Raw genomic sequence first — 23,072 nt, forward strand, 5'->3', positions numbered from 1 at the left:
AGAATGAAGACCTTCCAGATACTGCTATGCAAGGCACCCCCTCCCAGTACGTGCACCTGTCAGCTCCCAGCGCGTCCGGCTCTCCTGGAGTCCCGTGAGGAGCACTGCCACTGTGGTCAGCCTGGTTTTGTCTGTTCTCCTTTTAGGCCTTACTTGGCCACACTGATACTGTCACCTGTGCCACCGCATCATTAGCCTATCACATCATCGTCAGCGGGTCCCGTGACCGAACCTGCATCATTTGGGATCTGAACAAACTGTCGTTCCTAACCCAGCTCCGAGGCCATCGGGCTCCCGTTTCTGCTCTCTGTATCAATGAATTAACAGTAAGTAGTAAATTGGCCACTTGGTTTATATGTAGGAAGACAAACAGCTCTGGCCTACATAAATAAAAAATGACTCTGTTTTCTAAGTTGATAGGCATGCATTTTATAAAAGCCACTTGTTTTAGATGTTGTTTGCAAAAGCGAATGGATATTAAAGTTTGTACCCCAGAGAGCAATTTTGTCTTCAAATCCAGTCACTGCAACATACTTTAAAGAGCAAGATTTATTACAAAATTAAACATTCTAGAATACGCTTTTTTTTAAGGTGAGGAATTTGTGGGATTTGTCAAAATTGTTGAAGTTTTATGAAGTATACTCAAAGTAATTATTATATAAAGTGAAAAGAGTAACATTTGGGTACCCAAACAAGAGAAAAATTCTTGTAAAACTGTTTTCTAAACAGATTCCAAAGTTATCAAAGAAATTATCTTTTTTCAAAAATACAGTGAATCAGAAGAAAATAAATGCACTGGTGTAGAAACCCCCCATGCAGACTGAGCAGGGAGGGGAGGATAGTCATTGCAAGTCGTATTGGTAAACAGGGGATGCTAATGATAGGTTTTGAGAGACTGAGGTCTCTGTGTCCAAGGGACAGATGATCACATAGGCAGATCAGTCTTGCAAATCAACCAGCTCCCCCACAGCCTCATCACTTCTTAGCTCTAAATATCCATTCCAACTCTTCCCCTTAGCCCTGCCTGGGATCATCCTACATGACGCAGAGTAGTTCTAGCCATGTCGTATCATCACCCACAGGCAGCTCTCCTTTTGAGGGAGGCTACATCTTTAATTTCTACCAGAAGATGCTAAGTACTATGCTTTTAGTCAGATACCTTGTAGTCATTCAAAGGAAAAGGGAAGTTAACTCAGTTCTAGTTAATGGCACTTGGAATGTCTCATAATAATAAGAGTAATCAGAGTTGGGAATGAGTGGGAGCGTGTGGGGAAAAAGAGTCAAATTTGCTTCTGGTATATTTGAAAGGCTTAAAATGTCTTTAGAACAGCACCTTGGGTTCGTCCTACGAGTGCACGTAAGAGGTTTATGGAAATGTCAGTGCAACGGAACCACTCTGATCCCCGCTGTGTTGCTCTGAGTCAAATGCTTAATTGTACTATTTCAAGCACTCTGTTTTGGGGTTGTTCTTAACTCAAATGCTGACAATTTTATTTATCGTTAGTTGTTATTTGAGCCAGCATACACCCATTGGATTGCAGTAGTTGCTGCGGACACTATGGATGTGTTTGATTTTTCCCTTTTAAGATGCTTTTGTAATCTCTTCATAACTCATGAAAAGATTTCTGTTTGTTATGTTTTTTCAGCCATTGTCAAGCCTACTTTACTTCATTCTGCACTTTGGGCGTAAGCTACATTGCAGCTGCCCTTGATTCTTCTTCTTACTCTCAGCCCTCATAAGCACAGGGTTTGCTCTAATGGAGGCACCCTGGAGTAATTGCAGAAGGTCTTGCATAGTGCACCGTGGAGTGGCTCTCTCCTGTCTCCTGCAGAGACTGAGGCCATTGATTAAAATTCAGCTGCTGACACGCATTGTCAGAGGTGGTTCAGGGCTGATACAGAGGTAGACACAGCAGTGCTTTGCTAAGTATTATTTTTGTTTGGGTTTTGGTTTGCTTCTTGCCACCTTGGTAGACTAAGGGCAGAGGGAGGAGGGGGGTGGGGTGGGGGCGGGGGGAGAAAACAGTAGCAAGACCAGCACAGACAGTGGTTTGGAAAAACCCCAGGCCGCCTTATCATGCCACCCCTGCCTCCCCTTTACCTTCTTTCTTGTGTTAGCACTGCTGTTCAGTGTCTAACTTCCCTCTGCTTTTGATGACCATCTGCCAATTTCTGTAGGTTCTCATGTGCCTACTACATGTACTGAAACTCACCGAATCATTTCTGAAGTCACTACCTAGCATCAGGCCAGTCAGGCTGTCTCAGGGGTAAGGGAGGCCGCATGAGATGGTGAATAAGTTTTGGGATGTCTAAAGGGTCCACCACACTAACTGACACAGAGTAGATGCTTCAGGAAGTGTCTTATTTCCTTTAACAGTAGTGGATAGTATTCTCACCAGGTTGTATTCCCCCCAACCTGGTAGAATTTGAAGGAAAAGGTTAGTTTTTTTCCCATCTTTAGAACTCATGAAAACCTGAGCTATCAGCTGAGAGAGTTCTTAGGGTTTATTCAGTTTGCCAAGAAATGACCTATATACTAGTTTTCTTCTTTTTTTCCTCATTCCCCCACTCTTATTGTGAATAACAAATTTTTTAATAGGGTGTTACGGTGTTACCAGGATTTCATCTTTGCACTTATTGGAGAGAGTTACAGCTGTACATGGACTGACAGATTTCTCTTCTACCCTATGGTTTTGGTGATTTGGCTCATTTGATAAAACTAAGTGGATTCCTACCTCTCAGTGGAAGGTATAAATAGATTTTGTAAATACTGGGAGGAAAAAGAGCAGTTCATCAACCCTCAGATTACAGGTAGCTTTGACTTGGAATGAAGCGGGGCTCAGCACTGCGTCGGGGCATAGGCTGGGAGCGTGGAAGGGCTCCTGCCGCATCTCCACGCGAGATCACCTCAGCCGCAGCCTCCATGCAACCTTAGATTCTTAAAGAGGCCTCTCTTTTTTAAGTCAGCAAGCACTGGATTCCTGTCTACCTCAGAAATTCCCCAGTCACTAGTCAGAGGACTGAGAGGGTTCCAAAGAGCAAAGCCAAGGATTCAGTTTGCTTCTGAAATTAGAATGTAATCTGGAGTGAGTGAAGTTTCTCTTCACCTTCTCAGGGGGACATTGTGTCCTGCGCTGGCACGTACATCCACGTGTGGAGCATCAATGGGAACCCTGTCGTGAGTGTGAACACATTCACAGGCAGGAGCCAGCAGATCATCTGCTGCTGCGTGTCGGAGATGAACGAGTGGGACACACAGAATGTCATAGTCACAGGACACTCAGACGGTGTGGTCCGGGTAAGTCGGCCATGAGGAAACGCATTAGAGTATTTGCTGCCGTGGTTCACCTGAAACTTCTGAAGCTGTCCACAGTTGAAGGACACCTGGAGGTTGTCGTATTGCTCAGCAAACTCTCACTCAGATGCAAAGAAACATTGTCCATTGGGTTATCAGACGCAGAGAACATCAGTGACTCAGCTTCTTTTCTTCCCATTAAGTAGATCTATTAGTGCCGCTAACCACTTGACAGCTTGACACAAGCAGATCACTTAAACACGATTTCCATGTCACCTCGGGATTGCTAAAAATGTCACTTGCATAAGTATTGGCTTTTTAGCTTGTCAAACGGCTTCTTAGGGAAAACGGGGACTGTGTCTCCTCTACAGAGAATCACTGAGCTAGAAAATGCTTCCAGGGGCCTCAGGTCATCCATTCATTCCCTGTCTAGGATCCTGTATGATTTCACCTGAATCCTAGATACTTTATCCTTTTCTTAGTTTTCATGCCTTGGGCCTCTACCGAAAATGAAATCCACAGAGTATTTACCTTTGTAGCCTGTTCTAATATTTGGGTTTTTCTCTCGGGAGATTTTTCTTTGTGTCTTTCTTCATTAATTGCACTCTATAAAAGCAGAGAGCAGCTGGCTGCTGCCCTTGTAATCACAGTCACATGCTGAGCAACGATGAGGCCATCGGCCAATCCCACGCCACACCCTGCACCTCAGACAGCAGGCACACCCTAAAGTCTGCAGAGCAGCATTCCACATTACCCCATCTGTGGGGCATCGTGAAGAGCTCCGTAGCCAAATATGTCTGGGGATCCTGCTTCCTGTATGCCTTCTTGGAGATCTAGAGTATATGTTAGTATATGCAAGGTTCTTTGTCAGAACCAAAGACGTGTACTTAGTTGAACTATGTTTTTGAAATCTCTTTGATCCCAGTCCTTTTCTGTCGACCATGAAACACCCACTCATATCTCATGGAACACGGTTTGGGGAGAACTGTTTATTTGTAAGCAGTCCCTGCCACATTTTTCAAGATACAGGGAAATTAACTATACACAATAATAGGAATTAAGTTATCTGTTTAACCCTGCGAACCAATCTTCATCCAGTAACTGGTAAATTGTTTCTGTAATCAGTTCAACTGTTTTTCATTTCCATACTTACTTAAATTCAGTTTTGGAGAATGGAATTTTTGCAAGTTCCTGAAACACCAGCTCCTGAGACTGTTGAAGTCCTAGAAATGCAGGAAGACTGTCCAGAAGCACAAATAGGTATTTAATACTTTCTAAAAAGTTTTTCAATAGTTTTCATGTTTCTTTTTTTTTAAGTCATTATGCGTAAACTTACATCAACCAAGATAAGCAAGAGCCTGAGGCTGGACGTTGCTGTCAGAAGCAGGATCACTGCCTAGTAAGCCAGCTGAGCAGGCATGCAAAGTTCTGTGTGGTTCACCAGGCGGCAACCCTTGTGGTAGTGTCTTTGTGGTCGGCTTCCACATCCCATAATAAATACAGTTACAAGCTTCCTGGAATACCAGAGGCTTGGGCTTTCAGTTCTGAAAAATACAAAGCAGATCCAGAGGGCACAGTGTTGGATGAGTCAGAGGGCCACACCTCAGTCCCACATCTGTCTCACCCTTCACTTGAACAGCTCCCTGTGAGTGACAGGGCAGTATCGTGTTTGTAAACTATTCACAGAGGCAGACCAGGGTCCACGCCCTGGACCTGCTCAAGAAGAACATTCATCAAACAGAAGCTTGGTGATCTGTATTCTGCTATCTGTTATTTGTGAAGCACTTTAAAATTTTCCCGTGAAATATAAAGATAGATTATATTTATGCAGAATGTTTGGAAACAATGCCAGAGAATCAGGCTAAGATGTGCTTTGGGTTACTGAATTCCAGAGAAGTTACCCCTCATCAATTTAGAACAGTTGGTGTAAGGCACTTCATAGAAAGGAACAGGGTTTTTTTTTTTAAGTTCAACCTCTAAATCGTCTCTCCATGGTTAATTTTTGTACACTGGGAATTCAGCGTGAATTTGACGATGTGAGGGAGTTGTTAAGGAAAAAGGCTCATTATCAGAGAGACACAAATCCCCTGCCCTTGTAAGCTGAAAGTAGTCTTTACTTTCTTTGCCAGAACCGGTGGACAGAACATTTTAAAGCTTGTATTACTTTAATGCATGTAAATTTCCATAGTCAAATGTAGCTCCACTGAGAAAGTCATCTGGGCATTTGGGGACCTAAAAATTCAGTTCAATTCAGTTAGTATTTGGGGGTTAATAGCTATTGTGTGTCAGACATTGGATTGTGTGGTCCAGTGAGAAGTGGGTCCCTTCCCTTCCTTTTAACAAAGCGTGTTAAGTAGATAACAGCGAAAGATGAATAAGAGAGATAGAAGAAGGGGTTGGATTTGGGGAGGAGAGACATTTGTATGTCTTCGTCTTCCTTATGTTTCACACTGTGGACGAAGTTTGGCAGAAGCGGCAGAGGGGAGAGCAGCCCACAGGAAGGAATGACTTGGGACGGTGTCGAAGTGGTGGGACTTGAGGACAGTGGCCTGGGTGAAAGGGAAGATAAGCTAATGGTTCTCTGGAAATCAAAGCTGCTTCAAAGACTGCTGTCTGAAGACTTTCATGATCATAAGCCAAATTAAGTATTTGTCTTGCTAAAAAATATTTGTAGTGGGCTGGTGCTTGCTCACTTGTTCTTGCTCTCCTTTTTTCCAGTTACATATATTTATTTCCCATAAATTTTCCCTGCAGTAGACTTTACTGCAAGGGAATTGAGATGAAGAAATGCACAGTAACAATGGAAAGAGGAGGAAGAACAAAACTCTAAATTAAAGCTTACATCCACAGTTCGTTCATCTATGTTGTCATTTATATTGACTGCTGTATGGAAGGCACTGTGCTTGGGACCCCTTCTCTCCAACTGACCACTGTGTTGTAGAAAGAATGACGGAAAGTAATAGTTTGGGGTGAAAATTTTAAATATGTGAGAGCCATACAGCTGTTAAAGGAGTCCAGAAGAGAGAGTTACTTTCTGTTGCAGGAACCAGGTAAGATTTTAGAGAAAGAAGTATTTAAGCTGTGCTTTCAAAGATAGGTAACATCGGAACACACAGAGATTGGGAAGGTGAGTCTAGGTAGGGCCAACCCGAGTGTGCAAAATTAGCTCTACAGAGGAGCAGCCAGGCTGCGTGGAGAGCAGAGTTGGCACCATCCAGCTGAACTGTGGTAGAAATGTGAGGCAGGTAGTGAGAATCCACAAAGGCAGGTTTGGGCCAGATTGTGAAAGAATGAATGCCAAGCTAAGGATTTTGGCCAGAAGCATTCTGTGAACTCCGGAATTCTACCGTTTTGATATCTGTACCTAGCTGGAAATTCTGGCAATTTATTTTCTCTTACTGTAATATTGAGCTTAAAATAGTATGTCTCTTGTGTCTTAACTAGTAGAGGAAAAATACCAACGGGACAACGCTGGGTCTAACTCTAATGTGTGTGTGTTCTCTAATTCTCCCACCGTAATACCCAGGGCCAGAAGCCCAGGAAGAGGACAGCAGCGACTCCGAAGCAGATGAGCAGAGCGTCATCCAGGACCCCGGGGACACGCCCAGCCAGCCCAGCAGCACCAGCCACAGGCCCCGGGCGGCCTCCTGCCGAGCCACAGCCACCTGGTGTAATGACAGTGGCTCCGATGACTCCAGGCGCTGGTCCGACCAGCTCAGCCTCGATGAGAAAGACGGCTTCGTATTTGTGAACTATTCAGAGGGCCAGACCAGACCTCACCTGCAGGCTCCCCTTAATCACCCCCACCCCAATCCCGCTGAAGCGCGGAATTTCAGCAGATTGAAGCCCGGTAACTTGAAGCCTGGTGTCTGTTTCTCACCTCTTGTGGGTGGCGCGAGGGTTGGTGGACGGAGGCAGTGAGCTGTAGCTCTCCCTTGCCCCATTCCTGTGACAAAGACCCCCCACAAAGAGGGCCACAAGTTTCTTCTTGTGTAAGGCAGACTTAAAGGCCCTTGGGCATTCTCTCCTACCATGGTGTTTGCAATACGTTGGGCATTTTTTAAAGAATAACACCTCAGACCAAAACTTAGTTCATTCACAGATTATGAAAGCCTTTGAAAATGGGCAAGCTGTTGATTATAGATAAATAGATAAAATTGTATTCACGGGTAACTTTGCCTATGATAGAGTTGGGGCAGGGTCCTCAACCGGAGAAATTGTGTCTTCTTGCACTGAGGATTTCCCCTTCTCCGTGTGTGTCTTTGTGAAGGCCTGAACTGGTCCATGGTCAGTGTCAAGCCAGACTTCTGTGCCTCTAACTGAGGCAGCAGCTGCCAAGAACAGAGAGGCTGCCGGAGCTGTGTGTTGCAGCACCCTGACGTTTGAGGGCAGCGGGTTAGGGTGCACCTAACAAACGCTGGCTCCCCTCACTTTGTCAGTCACACGTCACACTTTTCCACCCTAGGGTACCGGTGGGAACGGCAGCTGGTGTTCAGGAGTAAGCTGACTATGCACACGGCCTTTGACCGGAAGGACAACGCACACCCGGCCGAGATCACTGCCCTGGGCGTCTCCAAGTAAGTGTCCAAGCTCTTCCGGCCACTCTTCCCCACGGGGCCATTTGCTCAGCCTGGGCGCACACACTCAGGCAGTCTCTGGGAGCACAGGTTTCATCTGCATCATCATGTGTGGCTCCAACAGACGAATCAGAAGAAGAAACCTGCCGGTGTGTGGATTTCACTTCCGAATGTCAAAAACCAAAAAGCTTTGCCTTCAAAAAAAAATAAAACAAAAACGAAAACTTCACCTTCTGTGTTCTTCAAAGGTACGGCACGGTTCGATTCCAGGGGAGCTGAAACGGAAGCGTACATTCGGGCTCAGTCCCATTTTTGTCCCTTTGCACGCACGACCCCCTCCCCAGCGCACACGCCCCCTGGGAACTGGTGTCACCGGAAGCTCTCCGGCCGCATGGCGGGGCCGGGGGCCGGGGCCTTCCATGCGGTGACTCTGCGTCGTGTCTCCTGCAGGGACCACAGTAGGATCCTCGTGGGCGATAGTCGAGGCCGGGTTTTCAGCTGGTCTGTGAGTGACCAGCCGGGCCGTTCCGCCGCTGACCACTGGGTGAAGGACGAAGGAGGGGACAGCTGTTCGGGCTGCTCCGTGCGGTTTTCTCTCACGGAAAGACGGCACCATTGCAGGAACTGCGGTCAGCTCTTCTGCCAGAAGTAAGATGAGATACAAGCTTCCTGAGTGTCTGTGGGTTAAGCTCTGAGGATGTGCGTTATGCCCATACGCTGTGTCTGTCTAAACCAGCCTTCACTTCCTCCTTGTTCTTTTTTACTGCCATTGTGAAATATTTGTCACATTGGAAAATACAGAGGTAATCATCACAAACACATGGCCACCCGTGACTCAGGCTGGGAAGGTGCTAACATTTGATCACATTTGCATATAAAACAGTACAGATTCATTTTAGGTCCTCTCTTCACCCTCACCCATCACACCCTCTTCTCCATGTGTTTTTACTTTGAGTGCATACGTTGTGTTCATAGATAACACTATATTATTGTTCATTGTGTTTTCAGTTTTACATAAATGTAGCATACTGTCTGTACCCCTCCGTAACTTATTTTTTTTTTTACTCAACATTGTTTTTGAAATTCATTCACATAAATAACTATTATTCTAATAATTTCATCTTAACTGCTGTCATATTTTTTTGTATGAATATATCAGTATTTATCTCCTTCCCTTTTGATGGACTGTTAAAGGATTTTCTTTCATTTTATCAGTACTACAAACAATGCTGCAATGCACACCCGTATAAATGCCCTCTTAATACACAAGCCAGAGTTTCCCTAGAGGAGATACCACAGAACGGACTTGAAGATGGTAGACATACTCGTGAGCTTAACTAGTTATTCAAAATACTCTCCAGAACAGTAGTGCTAGTTTACTCCACCGCCAGCAGGATATGCAAATTCTCCCTGTTCTTATTCACACCTGGTATTGCCAAACTTTTCCACTTTTGCCAATCTGATAGCCAGTAGTGCTTTGTTGTTTTAACTTGCAGTGCTTCTGAGGTTGAACATCTTTTCATATGCTTATTGCCAGTTTGAGTTTCCTCTTGGGTAACTTGGCCCAGTTTCCTTTTGCGTTTGCTCTTCGATTTTTTTCCCCCTACTTGAGGAGTTGTTTTATGTATTCTGGGCTCTAATCCTTTGTCTTTCACATGTCTTGCAGATACCTTCTGCCAGTCTGTGGCTTGTGTTTTAACTTTATGTATGTTTTTTCTGTCACACAAGTTTTTAATTTTGATGTAGTAGCATGTATTGCTTTTTATGACTTTTGCTGTTTTTTGGTCTTAAAAAATCTTTCCCTGTCCTGTGGTCATAAAGATAGCCTTATTTATTTTCTTTTAAAAGTTTCAAAGTTTTGTTTTTCTTTTTTCTTTTTTTTGGCTAATATGTGCAAAGCACCTGGTATTTATTTTTATTTTTTTATTATTATTTTTTTAATTTATTCTTGGCTACATTGGGTCTTCGTTGCTATGCACGGGCTTTCTGTAGTTGTGGCAAGCTGGGGCTACTCTTTGTTGCGGTTCGCGGGCTTCTAATTGCGGTGGCTTCTTTTGTTGCAGAGCACCGGCTCGAGGCACGCAGGGTTCAGTAGTTGTGGCACTCGGGCTGCTCAGTAGTTGTGGCTCTCGGGCGCTAGAGCACAGGCTCAGTAGTTGTGGCGCACACTGGCTTAGTTGCCCTACAGCATGTGGGATCTTCCCGGACCAGGGCTCGAACCCATGTCCCCCGCATTGGCAGGCAGATCCTTAACCACTGCGCCACCAGGGAAGTCCTCAAAGTTTTGTTTTTCATGTTGAGGTCTTTAGGTCCAAATCCATTTGGAATTTATTTGAGAGTATGACATGGGGTGGGGATCACTTATATTTCCCCAGTATGAAGAGTCAGCTGTCCCATCACCATTGATTTGGATACCTTCTCTGTTATACCCTGGGGTCCCACATATGCATGTACAGTCCTTTCCATGGCAGACAACAGAAAAGATCCCATGGGCAGTACCCTCTAATGCTTATATTGCCTTACTAGAGAGATGCTTTCACAGAAAACGCAAATTATATCATTGCTTCTGAGTTAGTTATTGAGGGGCATTGGCTTATTGGAAAGGGGGTGGCCTTGGGTTTACACTGACAAATGCTCCCTGGGCTGCTGTCCATTGTGCCATCTCAGGCACGTTACTAACCTCTCAGAGCTTCAGTTTCTTCATCTGTAAAATGTGGATAATTACACCTGCCCAATAGAGGTGTTGAGAGAATTAAATGAAATCGTGTATGAGTTTTGTAAAGCACCAGGTGCAAAGTCTGGTGATATAGGTGTTCAGTAAGAAGTGTTATTATAATTATTAATTTTTTTCAGACTAATGTCTTCCTTTTCTCCTGGGAAGTCTTATTCAAGATGAAGCAGCAGAATGTTGCTGCCAGCCGTTTCTTATAGGAATTTCTATGAGGCTGGCAGAGGATTCTGTCTTGCGGTCCTGTGCTTTGAGACACCCACTCTGTAAAGCCTAGTGATCTGATAATTTCTTTTTTTTTTTAATGTTTATTTAGTTAGTTATTTGATTGCACCGGGTCTTAATTGTGGCAGGCAGGCTCCTTAGTTGCAGCACGTGGGCTCCTTAGTTGCAGCTCACCACCTCCTTAGTTGTGGCATGCAAGCTCCTAGTTGCAGCATGCATATGGGATCTAGTTCCCTGACCAGGGATTGAACCAGGGCCCCCTGCTTCGGGAGCACAGAGTCTTAACCACTGTGCCACCAGGGAAGTCCCCAATCTAATAATTTCTGATAGTCAGCACCTCCATTTGCATGCTGGCACACATCCGTTCTTTATAGAGTTTAATTTGTAAAGTACTGTTTAAATGTAGGTAATTCTTTAAATTAGCTATTGCTCTCAAATGTGGGAGGGAGGCTTTATTTGAAAAACAAACCAAACAAGTGATTGATTATGACAGAGCAGGCACAGAAGGAATGCTGTCCAGGAGGGCGTAGCTCTACCGTGATCTTTGTGCCCTTCTGTTGCTGAGGGAGCTTGCCAGCCTTCATTCTTGAGGGTCTCCTCAAAGTCCAGTTCTTTAAACCCCCTAGGCTGCTTGCACTTCATGTATTCTCTGGCTACTTTTACTGGTCTAATGGAAGAAATAAAACTGTTTCAGTCTTATGAAGAGCCAAGGTCAAAGTGATGAAGTGCCACACCCAAGGTCATACCCTGCCTTAGGCTGGGAATAGGAGTGCTTTCTATGAAGGACTCTGACATCGCTAAGTATAGTCCACTTCAGGGAATTCTGTCAAGATAAACAGAAAATGAGAAAATTTGGGCCAGACAGAAAAGCCAAACTACCTGTTTAAGAAATGACTGAGGAGTGAACCAAAGTGTTTAAAAGCCCAAAGGAAGTTGATAGTGACCAAAGTGTCTTTTGAAATGGGTGGTAAGTCCTCTCTTGCCAAGAGAAAAAAGGCTCCAAGTAAAGACATTGGCATACTGCCCAAGTTTATAGGGCATGAGGAAGAATGCATTTCCATCCTGCACAGGAAGAGTAGCCTCATAGATGTTCACTTCCTTGGCTTCATCCTGTAGAAAAATCTTTTTTTTTAAAAAAAAATTCTCTGCAGTCAAATAAATGGCTTGCCTTGGTTTAATGTTACTTTTTTTCATAGAATGACACAAATAATACAGCACTCATTTTGGTCCTTGGTCAAACCACATGACCCAAACCAGTATGGCTCTGGGCATTCTTCTGGCCCCGTACAGTCTTGGGTGTTATACCGCAAGCTGTCCATTCAGATTTTAAATTCGTGTTTCTGAGCCCAGTGATCAAACATGGAGAAGACCCATAACTACCTCATTTTGCCTTTCCTTTAGGTGCAGCCGATTTCAGTCAGAAATCAAACGCTTGAAAATCTCATCCCCGGTACGTGTTTGTCAGAACTGTTATTACAATTTACAGCATGAGAGAGGTTCAGAAGATGGGCCTCGAAATTGCTGAAGATTCAACAAGCCGATTGGAGACCACGGTCTGTAGACCCCCTTCCCTATTCCCCTGTCACAACTCGCAGCTCGGAAGGCATCAAAACAGTCTCCGTTTACACATCTCTTCATACCACGTGTTTGAAGTGTGGGATTCAAAGGGAACATTGAATAAACGGGTGTAGAGTACAGTCATGGGGCAGACACTATTCAGGTGAACAGCACAAGAAGAATACAAGGTGGTTCCTAGGAGCAACATTTCAATATCCGATTCTCCCTTAACAATAGCTGTCTCCAAGAGAAAATCCTCATGTATTAACTGCCCTTTTCTTGCGTCTCATTTTTGTAGAGCTCCTCATCCTTATTTGGAAAAACCAACGACTACAAAAAAAAAAAAAAAAAAAGGCTTTTAGAAAATAGTTGTAAATCTGACTTCTTTGCAAGTAACTGTGTATATTGTAAATAGGTACAAAGGCCTTTTTTCTAAATAAGGACTTAACTGCCTGTAACATGAGACTTCAAACTAAACCACTAACTCAATGAAATACGTATGGTTTGTCTGACATTGCTTACCAATTAATTATAAATATGTTTTATTTTTTAATCCTCAAAGACGTTATCTGTGGTCTTTCCGCCCCCCCCCCCCTTCAAACCCAGCCCATGTGCCTGATGTCATTTCTTTCAAGTTGCCCGCAGTATCTCCACTTAACCTAAGCTAGTAACCAAAACAGTGTCATGTGGACCTTCTTTAGGAAACAGTGTGGGAGAATAAGAGTCTGGTCATGAGATACCCTGGAAATCTTTGGGCATGTCATACGTGGCTACATCTCACACGTGGCTACGCACCACCTCAGTGTTGTTCTAATGTCATAAGGCCCCTTGTAAACTTCTCTTTGGACTGCCCTTTGGTCATAGCGTCCCCTCTTAGCACTACATAGCGGTGGTCGGGCAATCGACGCAGTGCAGGAAACAGCCCTGCCTCAGCTAATGGAAACATATTTGCATGTAACCCACTTTAACTTCTCCTGCATAGAACATAAGAGGTATGTGTCTTTGGTGACACTAATGTTCTACTATAGCTTATTTTCAAAAAAGGGTTAAAAAAAGAAGTGTACAGAATTAACATATAAACCTTGTTGTAAAACTGAATCATGTCAGAACTGCTTATAATTAACCTTTACCATTTAATGCCATCTACCTGAAAACAGTGAGATTTATACTGTATCAATGTCTATTTTTTTGTTTTTGCTATGAATATAATTACAGTATTTTAATATTTAGTTATTTAATTTGTTCTAGTTGGATACAGAACACACAAATCCAGGGAGACTAAAGCTGGTGGGGGCTAAGAGATTAGTTTACAGAAAAAAAGCTTTGGTGGTGGGATTTTTTTAAATGTGTGTTATGTACATATATAAATATATATATATAAAACAAATGAAACAATTAATCTAGATTTTAACATTTTCAGATATTTAGTGATAATATTATGAACAATTCTAAAAGCCCTGTGATTTGGAAAATGTAGAAGCATTTATGGCCCAAGAAAGGAAGGAGAGGCCTTCACACCTCATGGAGTTATCATATGAAGGACAGCGGCTTTGGCTTTCCCGATTTTTCATCTTTAGGCCCTGGTGACAGGCACACTTATGCACTAAAATGCACATATATGCACATGCATTCAAAAATAGGCATTGGTACAATAGTAATCTTGTACCTAATGGGCTGAAACCAGCTTAAGAACAAATTTGTTCTTCCTGATAACTAGGTCTCCAAGAGAAAATATAAAGGCTGCTTTAGTGCCTTATGCTTACTAAATTTAAACCTTTATTTACCTAGGTTTGAGCCTACAGTCTATTTATGATTACATATCAAAATTGATTAAAACACTTCCATTTCTAAAAGTTCAAATATACTTGTTAATAAAAGGATTATTGGCATTAATACTTTAACTTGAAGAAAAGTTGTGTTCTGTTTTCCTTTCTGTGTCTCACTCCTCCCCACCTTCCTCTTCCCCCCTCACCTTCTTTCTTCAATTCTAATAAATAATGCTGGATGTTCAACAGTTGCAGGACTTGTGCTCTCACATAATCATGGGCTTTGCCCCTGTCCGGCCCTAGAGATGAGTTGTAGCAGTGTTATTCTACACTTTTTAAAAGAGGCGTCCTCCTTGTGTCCACAAACCATGTTTACCCCAAACCCAATGGCAGAGATGTTCTTTAAAGACTTGAATATATGAATGTCTGTATGTAGCTATTTAAAGGTTATTTCTCTATGTGATATGAAGTTATATGGGATGAACACTTTTAAACTTTCCAACACAACTTCCATAACTAGAAGGTGGAAACCAAAACCCTCATGATAGTATTTCCTCTGGCAGCTGGTGCTGTGGGCAACTGTTTTGTTCAGTGGGTTTCTTTTCTTTTTGCTTTTAATGTAGAAATCACAAATCACTCACACATACAAGTACACTCACGTAAACTAATCGTTCCTCTGAATGTCCTTCTTTGTTCCATGTAAATTTGTTTACCAACATATATTCTCAGCATGTACATCCACCTTTGTGTGGTCCATATTCTTTCTCTGAGAGTACCTCACAGGGCTTCTGCCTGATCTTTGTAGTTTGTCCATCCATCCATCCATCCATGTCCTCTAACATTCGTGTGTATTGTGCAACTGTAATGTCATGCTTTTGAAGAGAAGAATAGCTGCCCCTAGCAGCCATCCATCTGAATGATAGCAAAACACTCTAGATAAGTTATTTTGCACTTTCTTATGTATAAAGTTGGTAGAAACTTATTTTTCCTTTGTATCATTTAAATACATTTTGTTTTGGTAAATGAACTGTGTATAAAATATTTATGCCATTAAAACTGTTTTTAGAAAGTATTTTTAATTTCAGCAAGTTTGGTTACTTGTTGCATGACTATTAACACAGCTGACTTTTTGTGTCAGTGCAATGTATATTTTTTTGTCCTGTTATTAACTTGTAAGCCCTAGTAATGGCCAATTATTTGTACAGCAACAGAAGTAAATTGAAGATACTGGCTAAGACTGGATTGATTGTGGACTTTTGTACTATATTGCAGAATCCAATATCTGTTCTTTGGTGGTTATGTAAAAGGCCTGAAGAATTACTATCTAGTGTGCAATCTGTGATAACTGAATGTTCATTGTATATCTGTCTCTGATGCAAAAAGGTAGAGTAACACAATTACAATACATGATTAAATGCAATAGTCCAGATACTTTTTTTTTTCATTTCAAATAAATACCTACTATCTACCACCACCCCTTCTCACTCCCCTCCCAAAAAAAAAGAGAAGAAAAAGGAAAGTTTTTAAGCCAGCTCTTCAGGGGAGGAAAAACAAACAAAACAAAACTGAGGTCTAATAAAACTTTGTGTAGTTCTTTTCTAGTTGTGAATATATCTTTCAGAAGTGCCTGCTTAAAGTCTCTGCTTGCAGAGTTGTTGGCTGCTAGGGTCTGGTTCCAGTTCTAGTGCGATCCATCTTTAAAAACCAGGCTTTCTGCATCCTGAGCTTCCCAGTTGTGCTGGACTCCTGGGGCTGTGTGCACAGCCGCAGGGAGAGGCAAGTGGCTTCTGGGAGACACGACCCTCAGACTTGAATGGACCTGTGGAAAAGGACTGCATCGCATGGTTTGGGCTCCTTTTCCCTGAGCCTATTCTCTACCCATCATATTGTGGAAAGTAAGCAGTAATAAATTATACATCTAACTGTCTATTTCCCGCCCCTGCCATATTCACATCAGGAATACTCTGGTGTCCTGCCCCCCCTTTCTGGAAGCACAGTGCCCCACTGTCATTAGCTAGATAATTTGCCATTTCAGTCTTTGAGAGTGTTAGCAACTTACATCCGTTTTTATAGTTACTCACTTATTTGGTTTGAAAATTGACTTCCCAGAACAGGAGAATGTAGAAAACAATTTTTAAGTTTATTTAGGGTGCTTTAGTGATTTTTCTTCTTTCTAAAGATACTAACAAAATTCCCAGTTCATTTTAAGTATGATCAGCAGAGTTCCACATTTGAGGATATTGTACTTATTACAAATTCCACCCCAGTGCAACTCCACTTTAGAGGCAGAAGATAGAGAATGCTAACAACTTCTATGACAGTAGATATTTCTTCAAAAATAACTCAGTGGTAAGAGAGAAAACCTAGGGCAGTTCTCATTGTTTTAATGCAATACTACTCATAATTCTAATGACCTCAAGAAGAGTTGCTATCAAATACGGGCTTGCAAAAATTCTTTTCAGGGTTTAAATGTGCAAATGATCTTCAGTGAGTCCCTTTTCTGCCATTTGCTTCTCATCTTTAATAAAATTTCCTCTTCAGCCCTCATTTTGGCCCTTTTGGAGTGTTGAAGAAGGAGTCCAATGGAATTGGCTTAGCACTAGCTTAGTCTTTTTTGTCTTATCAATATTCTCATTTTCTCCCACCCATTGCAAAGCTCCTTTTTATTTATTTATTGTTCCTGTTGACTTTTGCTAGAAATGGCACCAAACCAAGCTACCACACTCAGAGATAGCATGGTGTTGGGAGAGCCCTGGCACAGTAATTCAGAGATGGAGCCTGCAGCTCTCCCCAGCTTGTGGACTTCCGAAGCCCCTCATGTGATCCCTCTTGGTGCACCAGGTTTCCTGTGTCAACACTGACCCTGAGAATGGGATGAGACTAAAGTAATGCTTTTTCAACTTTCTGGTCTTAAGACCTTTTGATCCTTAAAAACTTGAGGCCTCCAACCATTTTTGTTTATAGGGGCTGCATCTATAAGTAGTCATTGTATTAGAGATCAAAACTGAGATCTTAAAAATAATTTATTTAGAAGTAGCAATGATGAAACTATTATGCAATAACATGAATTACGTGTTTATATGAAAAAAAACTTTTCCAAATAAACAAAAAATATTAGTGAAGAGAGTGGAATGGTTTTACGATTTTGCAAATCTCTTTTATGTCTGGCTTAATTGAACACAGGTGGATTCTCATATCTGCTCCTACATTCAGTCTCTTGTGATTCTTCGTTTTGGTTGAAGCATATGAGGAAAATCCAGTCTCACACAGGTATGTGGTTAAAAGGGGGCGGGGAGAAGGATATTTTAATACCTTATGCAGGTCATTGTTTCTGAATAGCTTTCAGTTTCTTAAAGATGGATCACTATGTGGCATTTGAAACTACATCAGTGAACTTTTATACTCTACTACTTTAAACTCCATTAGTCTGTCTGGTACATTGAATCTATCTTTTACCAATATGTAAGTTTTTTTTTTTTTTTTTTTTTTTTTTTTGCGGTACGCGGGCCTCTCACTGTTGTGGCCTCTCCCGTTGCGGAGCACAGGCTCCGGACGCGCAGGCTCAGCGGCCATGGCTCACGCGCCCAGCCGCTCCGCGGCATGTGGGATCTTCCCGGACCGGGGCACGAACCCGCGTCCCCTGCATCGGCAGGCGGACTCTCAACCACTGCGCCACCAGGGAAGCCCCACCAATATGTAATTTTATAGCACCCATTGGCCATTTAGCACTACATCATTACTACTACTACAGTGTGTGTACATCTTCCAAGACGTTTTATTCTGTAATACATCAAAAAAATCACATCATACATAACATCAGAATATCTCCAGCAGTCTCAGAAAATTCTAAGTCAAACAGTTGTGGATATCACAGGTTTTTCAAAATTAGAATTTTTGCTTAAAACCTAACATTTTTTCATTGGCACCAGTCACTGTTTGCTGTTTTCTTTGAAGCAATAGTCTCACTCTGTTAATTTCAAGAATATTTCTGTCAAAGAACCGTGGTTTGTCAGCTGTTCTTTCAGGGCGAAAAGATGTGCTGTGAGAAAAGCAGCAGGCCAGCCGCAACTCAATTGCACAAGTACTTCGAGACAAACATTGTACTTAAGGATGCAGACGCCTTGTGGGTACCTCTCATTTTGTGTCACATAACTTAAGGTTCAAGGTTTAATAAAAGTAGTAATTTTACTGCTTCTCCAAGGACATGCTTAAGCGAAACAGAGCCTTCTTTCTACTGGGAGTGCTTGATGATGACTAGTAGTAGTTTGGTGCCACTGCCTGATTTCATGCTTGGATTCCAGCAGTTTTACTCACTGTTGCTGTTGCACCTGAGTTCTGTACAAATATCAATGCAGTGAAAAAGGCAAACAACATTTCAATATTATTATGAAAATAGTCTTCATCTTGTAGACCCCATGAAAGGGTCTTCAGGACTCCCAGGGGTCTGGGACTCCCAGACTTTGAGAAGCAGTGGTCCAAGGAGAAGATACGTGAGATGATCCCTAAATTGTAAAGCGGCAGGTCTGAGTCTCATCTGGGAACAGTGTTCCTAATCATAGACCCAGGGCTTTCAGCGGGGCTCCTGTTGAAACCTGCCAAGTGCAAGACCAGGCCCTGCCTCACTGGGCTCGCCACTGGGGCCATGGCCATCTGCTGGAATACTGCCTCCCCAGCCCAAAGCACACAGGGACCAAGAGTGCATCTCTGAAGTGCTGGAGTTTCTAAGAAGGTCTTTTTATAGTAACATTCTTCTAGTCAAGACTCCAAATTTTTGATAATGTAAAAAAAAAACTGTAATCCTTTGATATTGGATACTGTTCTACCTAATATGGTGCACTGATCAGGAGATTGATGACCAAGAGTCAGTCTGGGATTTAAGTTCTCGTTCTACCACTTACTGTGTGATATTAGGCCACTTCTCCACATCTGAGCTTCCTCATAAGTAAATTTTGTATTATGATACCTGCCTCCAGACAATTGTTACAAAGATTAAATCAGGTAATATATGTAGGACATGTAGTGCTTGACCAGATGTTCTCAATATATTGTAGCATTAATTTAGAAATATGAACATGAAGTGGTGCACTAGAACATTTCCTAAAGCCTAAATATTTAAATCCACTGATGGGGAGTTTGTCTTCAGTCAGGTACACAGCAGGCAGAATGTTAGCCTGGAAAGAGCCCTGGGAAATCATGCCGCCCAAACCCTCATTTAGCACAAGAGGAAAGGGACTCAGATGTTTTGACATTCCCAAAGCCCTGTTGCTTGTTAAGTTTAACTCGCTGCTCTACCCCTAAACTTCCGACTCTCAGGCCAATGATCTTTAGAAACAGCTTCCAGGTCTTTTTTTTTTTTTTTTTGTAGGAGTGGGAACTACAATGAAAATGTACTTAGGATATCATTTCCCTACCATCCTGCCCTGCTTTATCATGAAGATAAAGGGTTGGAACTTCAACCTTGGCCTTCAACTGCAGTATTACACTTCCTGCTCAACAAAGACAAAGGAAAGTTGCAAGCTGCATTCCAGAACAGAGGACCATTAAAGGAAAACAAATCCTTCTTGATCTTGCTCTGAAGCACTGCTGTCCATTTCAAACAAAAGTTATATCCTAAAAACACTTTCTGTTCATAAAAGCCAGACACTCCTTTGCAAACTGATTTAGACAGAAATAAACCAGGGAGCAAAGGTCAACCTAAGGAGCCTGGCTGTAAACTTAAGGATCATTACAGTCTGGCCCTGCGGGCTGATTCTGCTAAGAGGAAGGAACACAGACATACTCCAGCAATGTTATCGAGTATGCTTGTGGCTCAAGTTTGGATCCACCCACGTAGATTTATTTTCCCTTCTCTTAAGGTAGCAATTTACATGTCCTTGATGATACATATTACACTGAGCCTTGAGGATAATATAAAAATGACATAACTACCCTGTTCAAGAACTGTCTAGCCTATAAACCAGGGGCTTGCCTTCATGTAGGTATAGTATCTGTAACTGAATTTTCAGCAAGTCTGTTACATTTCTCACCGTGTCTAATTCAGTAAGAAGGACACTGTCATCACAACTGGTTTTCTTAGCTCTGTGATCTTCATTTTCATATCATTGTATTTTTATATCATCTCATCTTTGATCCTTTATTGAATTCATATATGTTTTCAGTAAGTTACATAATACAAAGGCTTTCCAGAAAATTCTCTTCTTTTAGGGTTGTTTTCCCTCCAGACTGGGTTCTTGGTCATGTGTGAATACTTTCCTGCCTTCTTACCTGCCTGCCTTTGTTTTGTGTTGGTGTCATAGCATTAATTTGCATCTTCCTCCTTTTAAATGTGGATACTCCAACCCAGACTTTGCATTTGCTGACATAAAGTGTGAGTGAATTCATCCTTAGTTTGGGGCTGGCTGTGGGCTTCTTTTTTTTATTAGTCTTTATTGGAGTATAGTTGATTGACAATGTTGTGTTAGTTTCTGCTGTACAGCAAAGTGAATATTTTTCTACCTCTGCCTTTGCCGCTATGGTCCATTCTCAACTCAGCAGCCAGGCAAGCCCACTAAGATACCTGATCCTGTCAGTCCCTGCTTAAAACCCTGCAGGTCTCCTCACCTCCTCCCCTCTTTCACTCTGCTAGTCTGCTCGAATACTTGCCACGCCTGCGCCCGCACCCGCCCCCCCCCCCCGCCCCACCGTAACCTCTGCCTTGTGGCTCCTAACCCAGCTGTGCTCTGCCCCCCCAACCCCTCACCCGTTTCAGTCATGTCTCAATGGTCACCTTCTAAGGGAAGCCTTCCCTGACCACCCTGCAGTATTGAGCCACCCATCCCTCAGCGCTGCCCATCAGATAGCAAGGATGGGAGACTGAACAAGCTGTGGGGTCCCCAGTGGCAGAGTCAACTGGCATCCCTTTCCCACCCCTCCCCAGACCCGAAACACCTTCCTCTGTAGATCCTACCATTACAGATTCTCTAGTCAGATTTTTAAACAACTATATTGAGATATAATTAACATACTGTAAAATTCATCAAAGTATGCAACTTAATGGGTTTAGTATCTTTTACAGTTGTGCAACTATCACCATCGTCTAATTTCAGAACATTTTCATCACACCAAAGGAAACCTCACACCTTTTGCCGTCACTCCCCATTCTCTCTTTCCCCACCCCCTGGCAGCCACTAATCTACCCTCTGTCTATAGATTTGCCTATTCTGGACATTTTGTATAATGGAATTGTGTAATATGTGGTCTTTAGGAACTATCTCATTTCAGTGAACATAGTATTTTGGAGATTCATTCATATTGTAGCATGTATCAGAACTTCCTTCCTTTGTATTGCCAAGTACTTTAGTCCATTGTGTGGATATACCACATTTTATTTATCCATTTCCCACTTGATGGACATTTAGTTTGCTTCTACTTTCTTACTATTGTAGGTAATGCTGTTGTAAACATTCATGTACAGGTTTTTGTGTGGATGGGCATTTTCATTTCTCTTGGGTATATACCAAAGACTGGAATTGCTGGATCATATGGTAAATCTTTAGCATGTTGAGGAACCATCAAACTGTTTTACATTCACTCCAGCAATGCGTCCAACTGGTTTTTATTCTCAGGGAACAGCACCAACCAACCCTCACTCCTTTCTCGGTCACCTACAAGCCCTCTTTAAAATGTTTCTTTGGTATCTGTTAAGAAAGTAGCTGACAGCAACAGCCTGCACTAGCACCCTGGGAATGATGAGATAGAACTTCAAGGAGAAACAGATGGATACACTATCATAGTTGGAGACCTCAACACCTCACTATCAGAAATGGACAGAGGCAGCAGACAGAAATTCAGTACAGACATAGTTGAACTCAACAGCACCGTCAATCAACTGGATAAAATTGACACCCATATACACCCAACAACAGCAGAATACACATTCTTCTCAAGCTCCCATGCAATTCACCAAAATAGACCACATTCTGGGCCATAAAATACATCTTAATTTAAAAGGAATGAAATCATATAATGTCCGCTCTCAGACCACAAAGGAATTAAACTAGAAATCCCCAAATATATGGAGATTAAACACCACACTTCTAAATAACACATCAGCCAAAGAAGAAATCTCAAAAGAAATTTTAAAATATTTTGAGCTAAATGAAAACGCAACTTACCAAAATTTGTAAGTGAAAGTAGTGCATAGAGGGAGATTTATACCATTGAATGCATGTATTAGAAAAGACAAAAAATCAATAACCTAAGGTTTCACCTTAGGAAACCAGGAAAAGAAGAGCAAATTAAATCCAAAGTAAGCAGAAGAAGAGAAATGATATGAATTAGATCAGAAATTAGTGAAATTGAAAATAGGAAATCAATACCAAAAAATCAGTGAAACCAAAATCTGGCTCTTTGAAAATACCAATAAAAATCAATAAGCCTCTAGCCAGTCTACCTTAAAAGAAAAAAAGGAGAAAGAGAGGAAGAAGGAAGGAAGACACCAATTACTGATATTAGAAAAGAAATAGAGGCCATCACTGCAGATCCTGTGAAATTAAAAAGATAATAAAGCAACACTGTGAACAACTCTATGCCCACAAATTTGATAACCTAGATGAAATGGACCAATTCCTTGAAAGGCACAAATTGCCAAAGCTCACACAAGAAGAAATTGTCTGAATAGGCGTATATCTATGAAAGAAATAATAACCTTCTAAAACAGAAAACAACAGGCCCAGGTGGGTTCACTGGTGAATTCTACCAAACAAGGAGAAATTACACCAATTCTCTACAATCTTATTCAGAGGACAGAAGCAGAGGGAATACTTCCTAACTCATTCTATGAGGCTAGCATTACCCTAGTACCAAAACCAGACAAAGACATTATAAGAAAACTACAGACCAATCTCTCATGAACATAGGTGCAAAATCCTCAACAAAATATTAGC

General features: G+C 42.1%; 1 protein-coding gene across 1 annotated transcript in view; it reads left to right on the top strand.

Moving 5' to 3' along the window:
* WDFY3 (WD repeat and FYVE domain containing 3) overlaps window positions 1–15,383 on the top strand; it is a 264,325-nt gene extending 248,942 nt beyond the window's left edge. The window contains exons 64-70 of the mRNA XM_060147888.1: window positions 147–326; window positions 3,116–3,298; window positions 4,459–4,555; window positions 6,822–7,145; window positions 7,761–7,872; window positions 8,323–8,520; window positions 12,227–15,383. Coding sequence (XP_060003871.1) covers window positions 147–326; window positions 3,116–3,298; window positions 4,459–4,555; window positions 6,822–7,145; window positions 7,761–7,872; window positions 8,323–8,520; window positions 12,227–12,350 — 1,218 coding nt within the window. The 3' untranslated portion in view covers window positions 12,351–15,383. The remainder of the gene's footprint in view (window positions 1–146; window positions 327–3,115; window positions 3,299–4,458; window positions 4,556–6,821; window positions 7,146–7,760; window positions 7,873–8,322; window positions 8,521–12,226) is intronic.
* The last annotated feature ends 7,689 nt before the right edge of the window (window positions 15,384–23,072 follow it).

This window comes from Lagenorhynchus albirostris, chromosome 4 (assembly GCF_949774975.1).
Source record: "Lagenorhynchus albirostris chromosome 4, mLagAlb1.1, whole genome shotgun sequence".
In the NCBI taxonomy this organism is placed as follows: Eukaryota; Metazoa; Chordata; class Mammalia; order Artiodactyla; family Delphinidae; genus Lagenorhynchus; species Lagenorhynchus albirostris.